Source organism: Liolophura sinensis, chromosome 6 (assembly GCF_032854445.1).
Source record: "Liolophura sinensis isolate JHLJ2023 chromosome 6, CUHK_Ljap_v2, whole genome shotgun sequence".
In the NCBI taxonomy this organism is placed as follows: Eukaryota; Metazoa; Mollusca; class Polyplacophora; order Chitonida; family Chitonidae; genus Liolophura; species Liolophura sinensis.
This window is the reverse complement of record NC_088300.1, coordinates 66,066,802-66,090,663: the sequence shown is the minus strand read 5'-3', so window position 1 is coordinate 66,090,663 and position 23,862 is coordinate 66,066,802. Positions and strand designations below refer to the sequence as shown.

The following is a 23,862-nucleotide window of genomic DNA, read 5'->3' as shown; positions in this document are numbered from 1 at the left end:
TTTTGTTTTGTTTTGTTTTGTTTTTTTGTTTGGGAGGGGATTAATTGTATATATACTGTGTAGTACATATATATGTACAGTACATGTACATTGCGGGTCAACACCTGACTAGAAATATGGGACCTGCTTGCAGAACAAATAGTTGATTTGACCAAAACAAAATCTCATCTTGATGAAAAAATATGCATACAAGGTAAAACTTGAGTTAGATGTTCTGAACAGTTTTGCCAGAGGGTTGATATTTTTGTATCTCTGTCTCTCTCTGCTTTGGACATTGTCACTCAGTGTTTTATTATTTCAGCATCCCTATCCTTCAGAAGAACAAAAGAAACAGTTAGCTCAGGAGACAGGACTAACTATATTACAAGTTAATAACTGGTAGGTACAAACTTTTTCTTTTTTCTATTTTCAGCATCCATACCCCACCGAAGAACAAAAGAAACAGTTAGCACAAGAAACGGGACTTACAATTTTACAAGTTAATAATTGGTATGTACTTTTGATGTTTTGTTTCCATCTTTCCAGTTGTTCACATCATTTTGCCAGGGTCATGGATAGCTACATTTGATTATCTACATTACACAATCACAACTTCTCTTTGAAATACCAGTGACCTCAAAAAGTTTGTTTACTTGTTGAATTCTGTGTTTTCATCACTGATGCATTTTACATATGTGCTTTATTTTTCATGAACATTCAGTTTTCATTTTCGCAAATATCTCACTGTTATAAACATAAGATACTTGTGCATTTGCTGGCACAAAGACATACTCAAGTTTGTCTTGTCTTTTTTGATATACTGAAGTTTGACTTGAAGCCCATTCAGTATATATATATATGGTTTCCATGAGCGTGCGTTGGACACAGTAATTTCTGGCAACTTTTTCCACTGTGGAATTAGAATGAAAAAATATCTCTTGAAACAAAAGTTGGGTATCTCTTTTAAGACAAATGATTGAAACGTTTCATTGGTGTGTTAACATCTAGATACTTGCCTGTATACTTGTTGACAGGTGTTTAAAGATAGATTAAGCTTGTGTACTGCTTGAAATAGCCTGCTTGTTGATGTAGAGATAATATGTAGGCGAACTTTAACTGCTAGTTAAATAGTTGGCAAGATGGGGGGAACTGGGTTAGAGTTGTCACACAAAATGACACAAGCAACCATCAACTGGGCCCACCTTCAATGGTTGATTTATTTATTGTTTTATTGTCTTCTGAGCCTGCTTCCTGTCTGCTGTTGGCTGCTGGAGTGAAGTGTTAAGAGGTACTTGGGCCCAATTGTTCCTATAAGCACTGATGGTCCAGACAGACATGTTGCTGAGGATGGTGGCAAATGGCTGTAGAGCCTTACACCTCCCTGTCTCCGGGGGTCAATTTAGAGGCACTGAGCTGATGTTGATATATCACTGAGCTTGCAGGATGAGAGGCCAGCAGGAGAAATGCCACCATTTTGGTGGAAGGACTGTCTTAGTGGAGCTGACATCTCATTGTTAAGTGGTCATTATGACCCTTGTCTTAAGGTGTGACTGGCAGCAGTCCTGTGAGATGACTGTCCCACGCTTAAGCGGGGTGAAAACCCTTCTGTTAGCTATCAGCAGATGTCCAGGGACACAGCATTTGGTCATCAGGACACATCTGTAAAGACAGCATTTTAGGTGCATAACCTTCACTAATCCCTGTATGTGGACAGCTTTAATGCCGTAATGGTTCTTTCTTACCTCGTGATTGTAGTCTGTATTCCAGTTGCTGTGTTTGCAAGTCTTCTCAACACTCTATACTACTATATAATCCTAAAAGATATCTTTTCTTTTTGTGCAGCATTATCTCGTGAAAGGATTTCCCCATACTGTCTACATGTAGTCTGATACACAAGTAAAGGAATGGTTTTGTTCGTCGCATAGAACCATATTTATGTGACTTGTGTTTTGCATATATGGGGCACTGCTCTCTTTATTCCCTAATCATGCTGATTAGAATATTGCTGGTTGTTCCAGATTGTTCTGAACAGAAAATATCAGAGTGCAAACAATGTCTGTTTGTGGTTGTCAGATGGCTTTGGCGACCTTTTACACGTAGTTCACTCATTTCTTAGTTTGTGGCATTAAAACCAAGCTTAAAGTTGAACATGTAATGACCCAGGAGCCTTTCACCAATGCAGTCACTGTGAATTCAAAGTCCAGCTCATGCTGGCTTCCTCTCCGGCTGTAAGTGGGAAGGTCTGACAGCAACCTGTGGATGGTGGTGGGTTTTCCCCGAGCTCGATTTCCTCCCACTATAATGCTGGCTGCCGTTGTATAAGTGAAATATTGTTTAGTATAAAACCACCAATCATAAAAACACCAATCAAATAAATAAATAAATCAAATAAAGTTGAACAATTCTGCAAGACGTTGACTTTCTCTGCCCCCTGATTCCACCATTGGGTTTAGATTTAGAACACAATGTCCCACAAACTTATTATCATAACCAGCGTTGACAGTGAGGCCACAGAAATATGTCTCCTCCAGACAACAATTAAGCTGACACGAAGACTGATTAGCAGTTATGGGGTTGCATTTTGTAATTTCTTTTGCTCCCACAAATAATTCCCATCTGAGAAGCTAAAGGAAGTCTTTATCTGCCAGAGTATAAGTTTGCTTGCTTAAATGTACTAAAGCCCTGAACTAAGCGCTGGCCCTGAGGGTGTATTATATAACTGATTTAAGGGACTGTTACTGTTACAGATTCATTACAAACAGGGGAAATGATTGACAGGCAAAAGGGAAGGGGTCTTCCCTCAGGCTATGTCTTTTCAACTCTCTGGGACAAAAGACTAGGGGATTGCTGTCTGATTAGTGCTTAGGATTGTGGCATTAGCTCCCCCCCCCCACCCCGTCACCGCCCACAATACCCCTCCCCCAGCCTGTGACCTTTTTGACCCCCAAAAGTTAAGAGCAAGTCATTTAAATATGTAAATATTCTTTTTTACATGAGACCATGGATATTTTAAAATTGCAATATGGATCAGCATATAGTTGTAACTGAACTACAGGCTGTTATTTCATTTGAGTTAATAAATCTGGGGGCCTCCGTGGCTGAGTCGGCTAGCGCAGCGTAATGACCCAGGAGTCTCTCACCAATGCGGTCGCTGTGAGTTCAAGTCCAGCTCATGCTGGCTTCCTCTCCGGCCGTACGTGGGAAGGTCTTCCAGCAACCTGCGGATGGTCATGGGTTTCCCCCGGTCTCTGCCTGGTTTCCTCCCACCATAATGCTGGCCACCGTCGTGTAAGTGAAATATTCTTTAGTACAGCGTAAAACACCAATCAAATAAATAAATAAATAAATTGATAAATCTGTCCCCAAGAAGTGTGATGTAAATTCATTTTGTAGGTAACTGTGAATACGTTGGAATTTCTATGTATGCAAGATAAACTACATGTATTTCAGTTCTGGCCATAAACGGTATACATTCTTCACAAATCATAAGGACTGTTACATTTTGCATTATTACATTTTATTTTTTCTGGCTGGTCATACCTTTACTATAGGTAAAGTTTGGTATATAGTCCGAGAGTTGAAATGATGGATGTTGGAAAGTGGAAAAGGTCTGTTGACCACCACAGGTGTTAGGGAGGTGTTTAGGTTTGTAATCAGCAGATGAATCCCAAATCCTATTGTCTTCCTCAGACTTTTTAACCTGGGAATACCCCGCTGTAATCAGTTGTTTCTGGTACTTTGTCTTCAGACAATTGGACTGGCCAAAGAAGCTAAGGGCCTAATAATGGAAAGCATTGAGGTGTTGAGCAATAGCTTATTTGGTTAACTGGACTTAAAGCCCTGAACTGAGCCAACTGCCAGGGGCTAAATTATATAACTGATTTAAGGGACTGAAACTGTTAAGGGTTCATTACAAAAGGGGAAAGTGATTGGCAGGCAAAAGGGATGAGTCCTTCCCTAAGGCTACTCTCTTAGTGGCCATGGGTAGACAGGCTGCAGATTCGGAGGGAAAGGCTATTTGATCGTTCCTTAGATTGTCCTTTTTCATGGAACAGATTTACTGAAGATTCATCTTTTTATCTGTGTGTTAATCTCTTTTAGTTGTCCTGAAAAGCAGATTAAGTAACAGGAAATGGAAACTTTGTAAGCTCAAGTAGACAGAAAAGCACTAATAGATAGAGAATAGCACTTGACCTGTTGGAATGCAGGTAGGGACATAACCATTGCCTGACTTAACAAAAAACTTCCAATAGACATATGGTGGTGTTTGCTTATAGGAATCCTGTGCAGGGGGATAAATGTACATAGTTTTAACTAATGTAGATCTGTTTAAATAAAATTTGTTAAAGCTGTTTAACACAGAAAAAATAAAGAAATGTTGTAAAGCAGTGCTATTTATAATCGTTTTGTTTAAAATCATTTTCGCTTAAATTGGAAAGATAAAAAAGGCGATTAAGCCCAAATATGCAATTATATTCTGCATTTGGACTGACCATTGTGAAGTTTTGTGCAGATGTCAGCATGATGTTTGATGTCAGGGACCCTTGTGTGAACAGCTCCACTCTCTGCAGCTCAGAAAGATTCGCTGCTGACAGCTCTTTTGTTCCTCCTCACTTGTCAGTAATTCACAAACCAACATCCAATCAAACTTACCCTCCGAATGTGGATTTAATGGTTTTACAGGAGTGAAATAAAATTTGACAAGTGTGCTGAGAGCAGAACAATTCAGTGGGAAACTCGGGCAGATGAGCAAATTATGAAATTAGGAGCAAGTTAAGCGGGCCAGTAGAACTGGTGAGAATTTGCTGATCTCTCATGTAAGCACTGTTAAAGCTATCATCTATCACTATGCACATTTTGCCCAAACAGGCAAAATAAATAAAATAAAATAATTGACATGAATAAGTACACAGAAAATAATACTTTCTAGTAAGTAGGAAAATAGAAGCTTAAACATCTCTCACAGCATGTAAAGTTTAGGATACTGTACTGTCACGAATCACATAAAAACAAACGTGATGTCATTGAAGGATTGCTGTCTTCACCTATGTTTTAGGAGATGTCATTATGCTGGTAATTATTGCTGACATATATAAACTCACAAATATAGCTGTCAATGTAGAAATGGTGAATCTGCTGGACTTTAGCATTTAGCATGGTTAAAGTGATGATGTTGAAGGATTAATGTTATTGGTAACCCTTAACGTTGATGTCTACTAATACAGCTGCCAAAGGGTAACCTCTGTTGTAGGAGTAAATGCAATGACAATGAAGAACTGTCAGCTGCAATGCTGTGAATGCATAAGTCAGTGGCCACTTACTATAGTGTTGTTCACACTGATGGAGACGTCCTGGCATCAGCGGAACCAACCATGAAAGCATGGATGTGTTGTATTGGCCCTACTCCTCAGATAAGACAGATAATACAGGAGGACAAAAAGTTCTGGGACAGATGGTAATGGCCTAGGTTTGGGACTGGGTTCCTAACCCTTGCTCTCAGATTTCATAACAAATTTCCCTGGCTGGGTAGCTGGTTGATCTAATTTAGTCGCCTCTGCCAGTAACTTGATCCATAGGGTGCTGTCTGAATCTGACACAGGGCCAGGAAATGGCTGTAGGACAGGCTTGTAGTAAACTAGTAAATACATTATCTCTATTATTTCATATTAACCCAGGCGAGAGCCAAGCCACCTTTGATGGCTGCAATAAAGTACTAATTGCTCATTTCAGACAGAGAGTCCCGGCCTCTATCTAAATGAATCATATTCGGGCTAACAAGATCTTCATGCCTCCCCTCACATGAAGGATTCTTCAGGCCATCTTTGTGACATTTTAGCTTCGATTAGGGAACTAAAAAGGCCCAGCATGTATTCAATTTGTGACCCGCCGGCTTCTGTTGGAATGGACAGTGATCAGGTTAGCAATACACGAAGCTGGATCTTTTCCCAGGCAAAATACCTATGAAAAATCTGCCTTGGGCCATGCATTGAAACTTTTTGCAGGAGACATTGTCTACAGTGGGAGAAAATTGATGTAAACAAGAATTCACTAGAACATACATATACACCTAGAAGTATTCACCAGGGAGCCATTTTTGCCATCTTCACTTTCTTTCAGTTTATTTGTTGCTATGAAAATATTGAAATATCTACCAGTTTCTGTAGGAATAGAAGTGATCAGGTCAGCAATACATTTTGCAGGATCTTTTCCACGTCAAAGTAGCTATGAAGAATTGGTCCATTGGTCCAGATCCATAGAAAGAAACTTTTTGCAGAGAGATTGTGAGAAAAGTTGAAGCCAACTAGAATTTACTGGAACATAAATACATGTACACGTATACATCTACATGTATTCACCAGGGAACCTATTTTACCATCTCCACTTTCTCTCAGCATATTTGTTGCACAAGAGTTATCAAAATATTGAAAAAGGCAGAAGCATCCTGACTCTAATCGGGGCTCCCCACAGGTTTTAGGAGAGACTGAAGCAGTATTATCTTTGTTATGGAATTTGGTTATCCGTTGTAAAAACAGAGCGGATGTGTGACATGGTATAGCCTGGTTGTGCACGGGGCTGTTATTGCAGCCCTCTACTCCCCAGAGCAGCAGACCTGGAGTTTAATCAGAGTTTCTAAACACTGCACAGTCAGGGGTTATCGCTGGCAATGTCCTTCTGCAAAAGCATTTTTCTTGTTTGGGAGGGTAAAAACATTTGGTTTGTCTGTTGAGTACTTGTGCCTGCTGATAGGCCCAGTGTCCCCTGGTGGCAGATATACACACACAGTAGTGTGGTCTGTAAACTGTTAAAGCTTCAAGTGCCCTACTGTAGAGCCAGGTGTTAAGAAAAAAAAGTAATAATAATAACAAATTATACTAAAGAAATACTAAATATAAATGAACTAATAAAATCACTGGAAAAAAAAGCTTAAAACAATTTAACAGTATTTCCACTCCTTAGCCAGTTGTTTATTGGAGATTTCAATTTCATTTGGTTTGGACAGAAGCATTTGATACGATGATATTTAGTGTGTGAGTTTTGAGGATTCAGTGCTTTGTATGAGGCTATTGAATCATGGTGAGGAGCTTGTGACGATAAGAGGGTTATTACTGGAGCACCCCCTCCCACCTGTCAAACTGACAATAGAAAGTGGCAGGGATGAAACTGTTGTCGGATTATCTCAGCACTTAATCAAGGTTAGCCCATCAATCTCTTCGCACAGTGCTCTCTCATTTTCTCTGTGAATCTCTCAGGTGCTCACCTATTTATCTTTGTTAACATGAAGGCAACAAAACACTGATCAGTTCTGATAAATATCTTCAATATTTGTCGCAGAAGTTGAAAAAACGGATTTTACCCATATCACCGATTGTAAGCTCTCTGGCATAGGTGATGCACAGTAAAACCACTTGAGACAAAGGTACATGTATTAGTGTGTTTGAGGTGGTATGCAATTCTTAGTACATTTAGAACTTTATATTGAAGAAATAACAAATCTGTATAGTTCATTAGTAAATTAAGTTACATTTTGAGAATTAAATTTTATGGCATTTCAGCAGGTAGTTCTCTGTGTCTTTCAAATCAGTCCAAAATATAAGAGTTAAATTTCTCAATTGGAGATCTTAACTTTTTGGGGGTATAATTTTTGAATGTTTACATTTTTGAATGATGATTTGGCTTGCCACTTACATGTGCATCAGTGGCGATAATTGAGAATATCTCAGAGTGAAGATAAATACGTTTGACAGTCCTTATTATGGGAAACGCTGTGACATGTATGTGTTCTTGTGATGGTTGGTGGATTTCATAGATGCTGGAAGTGACACATGTTAACGTGATATACCTGTCGTTGTTCGTGTAAATGATGTGTAAATCACGTCTGTCTTAGTGAGAGATTGATGAAGCATGGGTGAGGAGAGTGGCCTACATACAAACCCAGGCTGACCACCGGTCATCTCTGGCCTCCAATAGTCTCCCCAAATCACCATCAATCAATATTTAATATCATGTTAAACATGGTCCAAGAAAATAGCCAGGAGAAATAACAACCTAGGATATAGACTGTGAATTCTGGCCTTGATGTTCCTAAGATGGACAGACTGACCAGAAGCCAGCTAGCTAAGTGTGTAACATAGTAGGAAAGTAAATACACAGTGGCTAGAGGGAAGCTTGGACAGCTGTGATCGGGGTTTACCTTCTGTCTCTTCTTGTCATTGGGCCAGATGTCTCGATTAGACGTCATGGTCAGGTTGTACATTAGTTGGTTATTGCATTAATAAGCCGAATTCGACATGTCAGTTGAGGTACATGAAGCAGATAGGTAATCAGTGAGGTGGTTAAAACATCTGAGCGCTGAAAATAAAGGTCAGCATGTGAGGAGATGTCCAGAAGTACTGTTAAATGTCATATTATTACTTAGGACAGTGAACGCGTGCTCTAGGAGGAACCAAAGCCAATAATCCTCATGAACAGCAGTGTTTCCTGTATGTAAAGGTCTGCAATTCATTTTGTGTAGTAAGCTCCGTTACCATTTTTATCCTGGGACACTGACTAGTCTTTCAATGTATGCACTGTGAAGAACTGTCTCAAAACCCAGGCTTTCGTTGAAATGTTTGTTTAACAACCACAGACCTTAAATCTTAAGGCATTGGCTATTCTTCTGTGTTGTTGGTAATTATTTATTCATTAAGAAAGTTGCTTGAGTGAAAATTTATTTTAAGTCTAGGTGTCATAAGAGACATTCATAAACCAGTGAAATGGTTACTCCTGGTCAGTAACAGCAGGATTAACTATCAAAAAAAGAAAAAAAATGTTCAACACAAACCCTCAAAGAGGTAAGGAAGTATGTAGGGTGAATCACTTCTATTTAAATGTGGTGGGTTGGCGGAGAATTTTCCACCACACTATAAACCAAATTAGTCCGACCCTAGGGTCACTTATTAGAATCCCATACTCCCATTTGCTGGTCAATATTAAACAAACACTTGGCTGAAGTGACCGAAACTGAGCCCTAGGGTAAACAAGGCTTGAGTACTGTGTTGTTAGAACAATTAGGTGTCTGGGGGTTCAACCATTTACTATAAACACTGGCTCCTCCCAGTTTGACCTCTGGCATATTTAGCATACAGACGTCTGATAACCCAGAGCTATCTTATTACCACATTTAAATTCCGCACAAAACCGGTCACATGTGTTTCAGACAAATGCAAAGTATATGTGCATATCAAGAAATATGTATATGGCTCTTAACAGAGTGGATACATTAGTGTACGGGCTCGCATAGATTATTCTCTCTTCGTTAGATTTGGATATTAAGTTCAGCTGTCACCTTTGATCAGGAAAGGCTTCATATTGTTGTGTTCTTCGATGAAAGATTAAAATATACTGTAATTAATTTATTCATTAGAGCTCTATATCATATATCCATGCATAGAAGTTGTTGCAGTTAATACTTAACATTTGCATTTACCTCAAATTGAATATCTTCAGTACATATGTAATAATTCGTTAACAGTTTAGATAGTTGATGCGTTCAATAACCTCTAACACAATGTTATTGCCATAAACACGTGGTGAATTTGCATAAGAGTCAAAACAATTTTGAAGTGTAGTGTGACATTTAACATTATTTGGAACGTTTGAACCAGAAAGTAAAAGTGACCTCAATACTACCCAGACTCGAGAGAGAGTCTGCAGAAAGCAGTTCCTAAAAAAGTCATCAACACTTCTTATCCCATTCTGGGGATTTTATGTGGACAAGGTATAATTTTGTTTGCTGTGATGGACGTTTGTTAGTTCTTTAATATATCAGTTGGTAATGTAAGGTTTGGAATACTGTTGGAGGACGTGAGTTTTGACTGGTTATTGGGTGAGACAATAGCCGCAGGTATATCCTACAGTCTGCTCCTCCTCACCTTCTCTGGCCCGGACACCCTTGGCTAATCAATGAATCTGACTTGTTAACACTGTGTCAATGGCTGAAGTCAAGTACATAGCAAAAGCTGTTCATGTGTGGTCGCCTATCTCTCAGCTTATATTGATGTTCCCGCGTACATTGGCAGGCTCTATTGATTGTCCTCTAGAAAACAATAATCAATGACGACGGCTGCTTTCAAATGAGTCAGACTCTAACTCATGGCTATTGTCTTTGCTGTTTTCACCGTGCCTAATGCATGCGAACATCAGGATGAAGCCCTCCTTCATACAATTTCTTCCCGGTTGTATTTGTGTGAACTTTGCCATTCACCAAAGAATTTTCTTTCCTCGCTGCGGCCATTTGCACAGAAGGACATTGCGGCTGAGGCCACTTGTTTATTAATGCCTGCATGGTTGGAAAACCATGGCATGGATTGGGAACAAATGGATATAAACTCCGGGTAAGAACAAGGAGACAATTATGGAAAACTGATGGGCTTTCTTGGAATCAGATAATCTCTGGCAGGCACGACCTGTTAAGCTGGTGGGTTTCTTGCCAGTAGATACTGTTTTCAGATCAGAAAGAAAATTGCCGCCTCGTGGCAAGTATTTGAAGGAGGGTTAATGTTTCTTTTGCATGGCTGAAGGTAGTTGGCATGTGTTCTGATGGTGTGTCTCTGTCTGGGCCGCATCGGAGACGGGCGGCCATGTTACACCAACAGAATTTTGAACCCTTGCCATGTTGATTGGTTAACCTTAGGGTATTTCATACCTATTGCACAATACTCAAAACGCTCTTCGTATCGACAAACACTGCGTTGCATATTTGAAGTGATCGAGTTCTGCTACTTTCAAAGGATTCCTCTTTCACAAATTTCCCTGATTGCAATCTGTAAAATGACTTCAAAACGGCCCCTGGTCATTGTTTCTTTAAACGATCACTTCTGCTGATTTTGGTAGCTCTCCTCTCACCTGATTTGGGGTTTTCAGCAGAAATTTGTTCGCTAATGCACCAGGAGCTAGCCAGCTTTGTCCTGGCCTGACCTTCGCCATTGGCCACCAGGAGTGCCAGCGAGGATGACTCTCCCTCCTCAAATGACTGAGTAACAAATCTATTTTGTATGAAAACTGGATTAGAGTGGGCTGTGTGTTTCCTGGTCTCTGATGACTCCTAGCTTGATTCTTGCTCCAGCCGCTACGGTTGATCACATTCTGACACTGCTGAAAAGGTTCACTTACTCCACTGGAACCTAGGATGGAGAGCTGAGATAGAGTTGTGCACCAACCAGATGACCATGGTAGTGACCAATACCAAATCAATAAGATCCAATAATGACCTCCTGATCACCATTATCTTCATCATCATCATTATCTTTCATTAGCCAAGGAGACGACGAAGTAACCGGGTATCTCCAGACTCACCGTATTCAGGGGGTGCAATTGGAATTACTTAATTATATCCAGAATAATTGTCAGCAGATTCTATTGGACTAACTTTAGGAAATTGCATCCCCTTCACCCAGTCTCAGCCTAGGCTAAACCAGGCAGTATGGCGGATCCGAATGGGAACATTAAGCTCAATTTGTGCTTTGTTAAAGGCTCTCGTTTAGAGTCGGAGCAGTGCTAACCAAGTACTGGACCGACCCTATTAAGATCCTCCTCAGAGCGTTGTGTTTCTCTGCGCTAATGTGGCTCCCGAGATGCAGAAGATTATGGCTGGCTGTATAAACGGGAGCTTTTCATAAGCGGGTGGCAACAAAAAAGGGCTTTGGCGGAGAGTCGGGAGATTTCTTGATTTTCTTACGGAACCTGGTAGTTATTGGAGTAAAGCTGGCCACAGTGTCTCGTGGGAGCCAGGCTTGTGGTGGGGTCTTTGTGCGTTGAGTCAGCTCTCCACAATGCTGTAGGCTCTAATGAGATTTAGCTGAAAATGACTTGGTGCAGAAGCCAGTGATCTAAACAATGGCTGTTTCACCATATCATCATGGGTCGGTGTTTATGGACACTGGGACTGATAATTACAATTTTACGATTGATTTCATCCTATCTTACTGCAGTGGACAGGCTAATGGCTAATATTCTAGAATATTTCCGAAAACCATAAGTCCCAGCCTCTCCCGAGTTTTTGGTGTATAGATAGCCAGTGTGCTGTTATAATGGCGCTCCTTGGGTGTCTTCGACCATGCGACGTCCTTTGAGCTGGGCCGTGGAGATGGTCCCGTCTCGTGAACCGTGAGGTTTGGGTGTAAAGCAGAGGCTACTGGCATGGAAACACGATAAAACAGTGGTTTACATTCTCACCTTTCCGGGCAAGCTTGGTTTTTGTGGGAAAAAAAATCTCAAATGATGTACGTTTCAGCTCATTTTGTTTTGTTCTTATCCACCCCATCGCCAGTGCTGTCCCTTCTGTTAGTGATATAGCTGTTACCAGTTGTGTGAATGTGTGGTGACGTTTCAAAGGTTTGCTTGTCAGCGTAGCTGAACGTGATATGCTTGTGAATGATTTACTCGCGGACGATATGAGCGCCTGTCTAGTGTCCTCTACTGGCTTGTCCGGTAGTGGTTAGGACGTTATGTAATCTACGGTGCATTGTGTGCCATTTTGACAGTTATGAGGGGACAACAAAGTAAGAAAGGGAGGACGACTGGTTAGTCTCTTGATTCTATAAATCATCGTAGAAGGTGGTGGTGGTTGGGGTGTGAGATGGGCGGGTGGGGGGGGTCTCGCTATTCCGCCTGACTACTTTTAGTCTTGATCTGTTCGTTTATGGTATTTTTATTGACAGAAGCTGTCTGGCAATGAATGGTTTACCTGTATGAAGTTAAGGTGGGCTGTCAATAATTAAGGTCAGCGGCTCTGAGTGCAGGTAGCACATTATCAGGCTGAGCTGGGGGCTGTGGTTTTACATGTCACAGTACAGGCCATAGTCATCCCACCTGCCCATCAATCCTGCATACATGTTATAAAACAGGTTCTTCACGGTAGGTGATTAAACTGAATACACATCATGTCATTTCAATAAATCTATTGTTACAGCAAAACAGGACATCATCAAAGTTAAGACGCGACATGAAAAAAAAAAGACAACTGCCTTTGATGCACTGTTGATGTATTCTTGGTAGAGCGTTGGTTGGTGTCAGGATGATATTGATGATGTGTAGAGAAAGATTAGCCTCAATGACATGTTTACACTTGTGAATGAACTTTTAATACCGAAGAACTGATGACTTTGTTCAAGCTCTACTGATTTCTTGTCATACTGGTCGTTGCCCTGAATTTCTGATCAGCTTCTTGTATATTAATCTTCAGCTCATGTCCTCGATAAAGTATCCCGGCCCATTAAAAAAAGTGGCCTGTACGATGTGAATGTGTTTGTACTTAACATTGATATTGTATGATAAGTCCTGGATACATGAAAGGGCAATTATGAAAACCTTGACGTGTCACAAGCTTAGATTCAGCCCGCAGCGTGTCGCGCGCGAGAGGAAAGTACCACTTTCTGAAAATCGAGAAGCTCATCTTGCCCATTTGATAAAACCCGAGACCACTTACATTAAAATGATGTACTGTTGACTGTGCAAGATCAAAAGGCTGTTAAAGTAAGCCTAGACATGCTATGTGCTCTATTGAATTTAATGTCTTCATAATGATCGCTTGTCTGAGCCGTTGTGTTCGTGTAATCTGGGAGGCTCGCTTCCCTTTCATGGTTTCTCTCCTGCCGACTTCCTATCCAAGCAAAACAAGATAATAGCAGAAGCTTAGATAGAGAACCATAATGACGACTTGCTTACCGATCATGAAATAAAGTAATAGCCCATCAAGCGGAATCAAACCGCTTCGAAGCCTTATCTCTCGAGGCAGAACTTGTGAGGGCACTTACATGTTTTGTAATTGTCGTGTCCACGTGAAATACATTGCTGGGGAGTGTAACTCCGTGGACACGGTTACCCTTATTCGTACAACAGAGACCTTTCACTCAGTAATGTGTCATTTACCGCGGGCACATAAACGGAGCATTCAATGGTTTTGGTTTATTAAAAACAAATTAACGAGAATGAAAGAATCACGAAATCGCCAGTTATAGGAACATTACCTGACGTTGCTCAAAATATATGAAAACGCCGACGCAAACATGACCAGTGTATTTTTTAGATCTGCTTTCAAAATCCAGAATAATAATTTATGCCCAGCATTAATCAGGCTTGGGTTCCTGATTATCAAGCTCGTGTTGATGATTCAGGAAAAACAAGGTGTCTGTGTCAATCTACAAATCAGCCGAGTCAGTGAAATGTGTTCCGTGTTACTGCTCTCTGTTTGTTTTGGAAGTGGTGAACGTAGACGTCGCGTGTTGATCACTTTTAATCACTGAGGAGTTGGAATGTGATTAATTTCTGCTCCAGACGGGGATGTCTATTGAATGTCCCAAGCTGTTTATATACTTTCGAGATTAGTGTGTATTTTGCACTTTGTTTCTTTGCGCACAATCAATACATCAGAGTCGTACAGCTGATTATCCGCAGCTGGAGCAGGCTATAATTTGGGGGCTAGTTACAAACCAATGTAGAAGTAACTTGTCAGGCAGGCCGATGGATTGAGTACCTTGAAGCACGCAAAACTTCTATCAGACCCCTTGGACAACCTTTGTCCTGGTTTTCTCTGTAAAGTCTTAACTGTATGAGATGTGCTCAACCCAGGTGTTGAGTTCAACACTACAGGTGTACAACAGGGGACAGCTTTGCCATCTACTGATATACGATAGCACTACAAAGAGATGAAAGATGGCCCGATATAACCTGATTTATCGTGGCAGACTGCTATTATACCGGTTACAATCTCCGTCATCAGGCGTAATAGGCTCAGAAAGTATGTCTGTAGTAGCACTGTACTATCTCTCAGTATGTAACCTAGAGGGATGTCTTAATGCTTCTTGTATGGGCCGCGAGGAAAGGCTTACATTTCATTCCGACAGAACTTATATAATGACATTTTGTTTATGCACTCTTATGGTCAGTTCGCTTACTTTGAAAACACTGACATTTCGAGCGATAGAATTCTCTTAAGGTAGCTCTTTTGTGGTACAAGTAGCTTCCACTTAACACTGTGTCGACGTTTGGGATTCCTATTTGTATCCTAAGTGTTGCTGTGTCCAAATTGGTCTTACAGTCTTAAATCGGTCCGAGAAAAAAGGCTGTTGCGGTATTTCTACGGAGTCTGTCTGTCTGACGACAACCAGTCCACACCCCTTCCAATGGCTTCCCTCGGTGGGCTCCGTTTGCTTGGACGGTGTAAATCAGACAAAAAAGAATGGCAGTTTTCTACCCTTGGCTAAGAGAGGTATTAACCGCCGCCGCTGCAGATTGCACATAATACCGGGGCTTTATCATAGCCATTTCCCTTTTCATTGAAATAGAAAGTGTTCAGGCATAATGACATTTTCACAAGCTATCTGATGCCTTTGTGTGGGCTATCTAGCTCAAAAGGTACAGGTTAATTAGAACCAAACCAGATTTAGCAGTTCCCTGGATTTGAATGAGGTGTATCTAATAGGCTTACTCTTGCTTGGGAGATTTGTATTTATTAATTTTCCGTAATAATCAGCGGGGCCAAGGATGCCAGAGCTTTTGAGCTCGAATTTCCTCTTGCCTCAGGGGCTCTGGAAGCTGCAGTCTGATATTTTTTCTCTCTATTTTTTGCCCTGTTGATCCGGGAGACTGTTGCCTCTTTTCTATGTCCGTGTGTCTTCCTCTCTGTGTTTGTTTGTCGATCCTCGGGGCTAATCTCCCATTTTAAGCCTATTTTCTTACTTGCTCATGTGTAGCGATTTGATCAGGGTTTACAACTCCATACCTCATGGCCTTATACCTCAATGCGGAAGGTATCATGAATTTAATTTGGCCACTATCCTTCTGGGTTACGACATTGGGGAGGGGTAGGGGGTGGTTGTAAACCAGAGAAGTCCACAGTCTTTGTTTCTTTTCTTTCTTTCTTTCTTTTTTTTTGTTTGTTGTAAGTCAGCTTTCTTCCGGACATAGGTTTGTGCACATGGTCAAGGTTTCTCACGTATTACCGCCCTTAAAGAAAGAGTTAAACGTAATTCCAATCTGATTAACTTAAGAAAATTTCAGCAATCGAGGGGGATGGCCTCTTCGTACGCGAATCCAACCCGGCGTAATTGAGCAAATTTAATTTCCTTTTGAGCCATTACCACTGCCAGGGCCAGCAGACCTTGTAGGCACTTCTATATGCTTAGATGCCCACGGCCATTTCTCATGGGTAACCGTCCATGTGTGTTTATGCACAAACGCCATGCGCTTTTTTGGCCATTTTACGCCAGGAGAGCACGTTATAATATGGTTTAATTCAAATACGGTAGTTGATTCCGAGCCCCAGGAAACTTCTTCTGTGTTTAACTGTAGGGTAGTAACGGACGCTTCCATCCTTTATATAAAATTATTAATTCTTGGTGGATGGGGTCAGAATTTCATTAGTTGTTCAGTGATTAGGAACATGGAGTAAAGTAATTTCCTGAAATGAAGGGAAATTGCTGCCAATAGGCAGGGCCAAGAGGAAGCGAAATAAGGAGTTGGCCGCGATGCGGCGGTCTATCTCGTCTGATGCACGATGGCCTTTTCTCTCTTCGGCATGCAAGTCCTATTTCAAAAAAAGGAGAAAATTAGAATAGGAAATTACGACGGCTGTACGACGTAGCCGAACATTTCCACGTAAATTTTAAGGTTCAATTATGGCTGTATGATATCCCTTACTTTTTAAGAGGCTATTTTGTTCCAAGCCTAAACAGGACAGCACCCCTGATCCGTCCTCGTGTTGTTCTTGAGACATTGTGTATGTACAAGCAAAAAAGCAAAGTGCGTTTACGTTGGGTAGAGCTTGAGTATGACCACCAGACCGTTTGGATGAGGATGTGATGACTATGGCTTTGCTGTAAGCACGTGGCTGTATCCAGGTTAACTCGCGTGCACGATAAGGAAGTTCATACTGAACACAGCTGCCCCCAGACGCTAAGGCCAGGAGCCGGCTTGACGGCTCTTTATATGCCACTAATTCTACCAACGGTAAACAGTTTGGAATAGCCAACTGTCTAACGTATTGTATGTTGTACATGGATACAAATAGTTCTGTATCCAGGATGATTAAACACCGGATGATGGCCGAGTGAGACGGCTAAATCCTCTTTTGTTGATCAAAAATTGCAGTAATAGTAGGGAAGGGGAAGCTTTCTGGGAAATCTGTGTTTTCAGATGCCACGGCTAAATAGCGTGTGGGAATGGTCCGTTGAAATAACTTGTAGGGGCCAGCATGTTGCCAGATTCAAGCGGTTAATGGAGTTTTAATGATACACAGTGTATCATTGTGGTAGAGTTTCGCTTCTAGTAGCAGCTACTTTGCCGCCTGTCCCGTTGCGGGAAAACCGGGGCCCAGTCGGGGCACTGAATCTGCCTCACAAACACACCCATGTTGTGAGAACCGGTGCTCTGAAAAGGGCACATAACGGAAGAGTGCATGCACAAGGAAACACTCCCGTGGTTAAACTATACGAGAAATAAAAAAAGTGTATGTAACACGTTTGTGGTACTTGTTAGTATACGTGTTACAGATTATCATGGGGTAAAAGACAAAGTTATAGCGGAGCCCTCAACACAAGAAGTGCAGCAGATGACAGTATGCTGGTAAAGTGGTGCTAGATTTCCCCACCATTAGGCTGTTTTGACGAGCTACAGCCGGTGAAACTCTAGTAGATAATCGCCTATAGGTTTTTTTATGGCACTGTAATGGGTAATCACCTCTGACCCCGAAGTCGGAAGGGTTGGGGCCTGATGGTATTGTTAGGCGGAAGCGACAGTACACCGTCTACCCCTGGAAATAGCTTCAAAATTGATTATAGCTTCTTTGGGCCTGATAATTTCCCCAACCTTATCAGCACTCATCTCAAATTACATTTTAATGTTGTTTTCAATCCCTTATCAGAATTTTAATTTGCATTGCCATGGTAACTAAATGAAGAGAACCTGCCAGAGCTGGTAATTTATTAGCCAGCTATGTTGAGCGGCGCGCTGACCTCTTGGAGTCGAGACTTCCATGTGTACATGAACCACATCTTGAGGGGCATGTTTCGGGTGATGGATGCCAGCGAGAAAAAACACATCTTGACGGTCTAGCTGCTTTACTGTATAACAAGAATCAAGACTTCAACACTCGTGACTTGTCAGATTATATAGCATTTGCGGGAAGTAAAGACTGCATCTCGTCGTCCTCGGCGAGTGAAAGGTTTATTGGAACTTCAGGTGTCTGAATACCAAACTTCCGCTTTATTACACCCCTCCGGGTGATAACATTCACTTTTGCGTTATCCTTCTTAGTTTGAAGAGTGAAACGTTTCTTTCTACGGTATGTTGCGCTCCAGCAACTTCGTCAAGTCCTGGACTCCAGTGGTGTCTTCACAACTTCACATTAATGCCTCGTTTTCATTCCAATGACAAGCTTACATGGTTTCAAAGAAAATATCGCTCTACTTTTTTACTCTGGAGTTACGTGCTTACGAACATGTCAAAGATCTCAGGACTTGACTTCGAAATAATTCTTGCCGTGAGTCGGTAACAAGATTATAAATCATAGCTAATTCTTGTAAGTTAGGAGCGCGAGAAATCAACCCAGTACTAATTGCTAACTGCACGTTTTAACCATATGGAGCCGAGAGACGTCGTACGGTGAATTTCTCTCTGGGGTTTCGTCATACGGGGAAAGTATTCTAGATACCTTTATAACACTGATGGTAGATCGACTTATGGGCAGTTGTGCAAGAGGTTTCCTTGAGCTGTGATTGTCGAAAAGGGGTGGTTTTTTTCTTTTTATTTAATTTTTAGTTTTTGTAGTTGGTTTTTAAATTCCATGACGTTCACCAACTTTACCCAGGCTCCATTTCAGCCAGAGAAGAGCGAACTGGTGAACACTGCGAGATGAATGAGATTCCTTTGAATCCTGTCCATCGGGATTCCGTGACCTTTACTCCCCATTCACCTCGGGGCCAAACGTGACATTCAACTAGTCCTGATTCGTGATGAGGATCTTTTTTTCCTTCGTAGACAAACACGGTGTTACCTGTCAGCTCGGACTATAATGTGTTTGTTTGTCTTGTTTTTCTCCTCAGATCTTTTTCTCCACTCCTGATTTATCTATATTTGATAATCTATGTAATTAACAAGCTGAAGTCCTTCAACACAGCATAGGGTTTGGGGCATTCCAGAAACTTCAAGAGGTGGATGTCAAAATATACCTGTTCGTGATTCGCTTATGGGATGACTCTTGTCTCCGCTAGAAATACTGCTGCCATTCATGACCGCTCACCTGGCGGACTATCGGCGTGCTAACAGATCTCTAGTGTCGACACTTAGCAGGTAAAAATCGCCCTCACTTAACGCCAAGGAATTTTAATGTTTCATGACTATGGCGGTTTTCGCGAGAATAACATAGTTAGCTTTTTTTCTAGCCCTTGCTCTCACAAGACCTGATTACACAAACGTTTGGACCCCGGATATTTTTAAAACCGTAAAATGTTAATAGCCCACGGTAAAAGTTAGTATTAGCATAACCGTTTTAATATGTACGATTTTTGACTCCCGTAAGTCATGCTCTGCGGATAGTTTATGGCACGTTAAATCTGACAAATACCTTGTTGAGGACGCGTCAGCTCTCCGCATGCCCACCTTTATCCTATCTGGAGAGCCCTTGGTTTATGTCGTAAAAATGGAGAAGGATAGCGAGAATTTGTTCGGGAAACTTGAGAGGCCATGCTGCTTGAAATCAGGTGTCCTCGGAAGGGTCCGAATCTCGTGGCATCGCTGAACTGAATATTTGTGGAGATTTGAAGATGGCTTGTAAATCAGTACTTGGCAGGTTATGGCAGTTTTATCATCTCGAGTCTACCAGGATAGCTTTATAACCTTTGTACCACATTGTTGCCATTCACAAACTGGGTCGCAAAATTCCCTCCCTGACCACACCACTTGGGCAGGGCTGGTCGTAAAGAAACGTCGTGGAAATCACCAATTAACACAACTAAACCGCTCAGGGCTTTTATGACTGCTATGCCTCCTGATAGAAATTCAGGTTTATTCAAGCAAGCCTCGATGACAGCTCTCAGAACCTGTCTTCCGTTGTGTTACAGGCACAGGTTACGACAAGCTTAGCAGCTTATAATGAAAGCAAACCTTCGCATTCTATTGAGAAATGAAGTGGATTAATGAAAGCATGACTGCATTTTACTTTCGCCCAAGTTGTCTGCATTTGTATATGTATTGCATTGCCGAGGCATCGCAGTTTACCCAATAAAATACGGACAAAGTTACACCTGAGTGGTATCGTGTTTACTTCCAACATTCAATGGTCTATCGCAATGTGACAAATTTGACTGTAAAGATCAATCTTGACAATGTCAATCAAAGCTATCTTTGTTTAAATAAGCCGAGAGCCGACTTGTAGAAAACCCTAGCTGTCTAGGACGATACTTTTGTTGTGTTTTTTATTTTACTATTCTATTCTATTCTATTCTATATATATATATATATATATATATATATATATATATATATATATATATATATTTATTTATTTTTTTTTTATCTTCGACTTGGTAATCCCTGTGTTCAGCGATTAGAGCAGCCGTGTGATATATGGGAATTAGTGTCCTGGTAAGATGTTGGATACACAACTAGTTGCCAGCACGAGTCCCATTGGGGCCGAACTCGATACCAGAGCATGTCACATTCCATTGTCCGCATCTCTCTCCAGAGGAGTGCTTCCACTGAGAGAGAATGAATTATCCATTCAGCTGTGTAAGTTGTAGTTGATTTTTGCCTCCTAACTGTCAATCAGGGGAGAAAATATTCATACGACCAGTGTTAAGCACGAACATCCAGTCGGCTGTCACCCGGTTAGGCATTTCCCTTGTCTACCACTGATACTAGCTATTGAATCATTTATGACTCCGTATCTCACAGCATTATTCAAAACTGGAGCCCTTTAAGAGGCAACAGTCTGAAACAAGCACACCCCTAGTCTAATATATTCCGTTCAAATGTAGCATGAAACAGCTGACGGTGTCATGAACAAAAACTGTATAGCCGAGGTCAGTGAACATATTATACGTGATTGTGGTCGACTGCTCTCGAAAGTCGAATATGCTGTTAATTTTTTAAAATCGTTCGAAAAATTTGTGAAAAATATTTGACGAAATACACAATTGCACTACAGAATTAACATTTTTAGCGAGAACTACCGTTATCCACTTTCTCATAACTCAGTGCTGCCTGCCAAAGAAGGTGTAAAGGGAGGTAATCTTCCTTTAACGACAGATGCCGACAGAGCATGCGACTTATGTATGATAATCTGGCGTTATTGGATTAGGCGACTTTGTAAGTTGTCCGCATCAAGACGAATGGCATGTAGGGTAGATTCCTCAGATAGATTCTTCATGCGGCCAGTTGACCCGGGGGAGGGGGGGGGGGGGGCATTCAGTGAAGCAGAACGGTAGACTTGTTGAGAGTATCATACACCGGCTATCGAGTGTGCTTTACTAAACTATTGCCTGGAGACTAGTCTCAGCATATCGCGACAGTTCCTTTATTTTCTCGCCACGTTCTTGTGAGTGTCCCGAGCCAGAGGTCATATTCATTGACCTTTGGGATATGTACATCTGATGCTTGGGGGACTCATGGCAAAACATTGGGCCTTGTGATATATGGTATGTCTGCAGAAAGTAGCAGTTTTGGTCATTATCTGTCACTTGGTTGTCCTCCCATCGTAGATAAGGGGGAAGGGGGCCAGTTTGGTAGATAGCAAAATAAAACTGCCCCTAGGGCAGCGTCTAGGTCGCTCCAAATGCGCCACCCTTATCCCCCGCAGAGCTCCCTATATCTGCCATTAATCATCAGTACCCCAACTGTGTGGGCCATTAAGGCCCGGGGAGCGAGAAAGGAGAGCTGGCTGGACTACATAATCAGAGCCATCCCCAGTTCTACTTGGTTGAATTTGTTGAAAACTATTAGCTTGGGGTTTTGATGACACTAATGTACAAAACACACACTTGGGGACTCTCATAGCCTAGAGAGACTCGACAAATGACAGAAGCTTGAGGAAGAATGGTTATAAGGATATGTTTAGAGGGGATAAAAAGCACTGGTAAATACTTAGGCTGTCAGGATTATCGGATCTCAGTCAGTCGGATGGAGTGCCTTTGGGAGACGGGGGTCTTTAGGTTGCAATGTTGCATTGAGTTGCGGCAGCATTGTTGACCAACACTGATGGGACTCAAGCAGGGGATAAGTGTGTAAACGAAGCAGTTGGCAAGATTCCGACTCCATCTTTATTGTATTTACCCAAGTCGAAGTTTCAGATCAGTGATATTAGGCATTTTCGTTTCGATCGACGCATTTACTTGGAATACTGCATATATTTAGTTTGCCTCTAAAATGGCAGTGAAAAAAGCAACTTATTTCTAGTGGATGAATTGATGAATGGTATCCGATATTTACGTTTTAATGATTGATTGGTTGGCAAACCATTCAAAAATAAATTGGCGGGAAAATTATTTGGACTTTGTGAATAATTTTTTTGCGACAGTCTTAAAAGGAATGCTTATCGATAAACAAAAGTCATATTTTTTGTTACTCTAAAAGTTTGCCTAGCGGAAGTAGATGGAATTTGATCTGAATTTTTGATCCAAGACAACTTAGGGCCGTTGTCTGAACAGGAATGACTCAAGAGACAATCTAAAATTTATGAAGCATCCCAATATTTTTCCACCTGAAACTTTTATCTGTAGACAGAAATAGTAGTCTGCGTAGAGTTATGAGGGAATATTGAGGGGAGTTTTTTTGTGACTGTTTTGGATGAGGATGAATTATGGATCCATGGCGAAATACTGGTTTTCAGACAGGAAGCATCTTCTGCGATGGTTACCTCAGGGCATGGAAAGAGCTCGACAGGCCTATCTTAGTCTAATGATAAGATGCGACCCCATTTCCTGTCCACTGGAGCACCACTGGTGGAGAACGTAGAATATTAACAGCAATTACCCCCAGGGTCGCTATCCTATTCATAACCAAGCCTCTTTCCTTCATCCATCAACCTCCTCTGTGGCCAGTAGTCTGCTTCTGCCCGCAAGCTGGATTATACATTAACAATTGTTGAATCTATTAGATAAGTGCAAGTGCGTTGTTACTTAACGAAATTCAGTAATCCGTTCATCTTGTTTAATGGGCTTGAGCGCTGTTAACGAGCAGGCAGCTTTGCCTTTTTGGGCATTATGAAACTTTCATGGTACATCCGTTGCGAAAGGAGACCTTCCGTCGGCGATAGATGAATTTTTCATGGCAGTTGGCATCAAACACGTGTTGGCGCCCATGCAGGCCTGCGCTAAAGTCCAATTACATACATGAACACTTTTCCCACAATCTCGAACTCCTCAGAGATTACTGGAATGCCCGATTCACCTGTCCCTGCTCTTGCCGGCGGTGGATAACGCTGCTCGCCTGCATCACACCAAATAAACAATAATTTAAACAAAGAAAAGGATTAAATTATACCGTGAGCTTGCGCAGCGCTGAAGTCCAAGGAAGGTCGCCGAGACGAGGAGAGCGTGACCATATATTTAGGATTAGTACCCGCTTTCTAATGAGAGTGGTTGCACTTCGGAAAATCCTGATTGATTGCCAGAAGTTGCTTTGTTCACGTCAGAGCTATGCCGTGTTTTTGTTCCTGAATGTCAGCGTTTGTCGGTAAAGAAGACACAGAGAGATAAAGATCCCCGACGAGCTCTCCTGTTAGGCTTCTACCGGTTTCACGCGTTAAACCAAGTCAGGCTAATGGGTAAATTGTTGTGTATTTACCGAACACTGAATCATCGTAATTCCTACAAAGTGGATGCTTTGCCACTGGCTTCAGTTCATTAGAAC

General features: G+C 41.5%; 1 protein-coding gene across 2 annotated transcripts in view; it reads left to right on the top strand.

Annotated features, from left to right (window-relative positions):
- Positions 1-23,862, top strand: part of LOC135469303 (homeobox protein Meis1-like) — a 125,041-nt gene that overhangs the window by 92,838 nt on the left and 8,341 nt on the right. For both annotated transcript variants that reach the window (XM_064747922.1, XM_064747923.1), the window contains one exon: positions 413-489. In XM_064747922.1, coding sequence (XP_064603992.1) covers positions 413-489 — 77 coding nt within the window. The remainder of the gene's footprint in view (positions 1-412; positions 490-23,862) is intronic.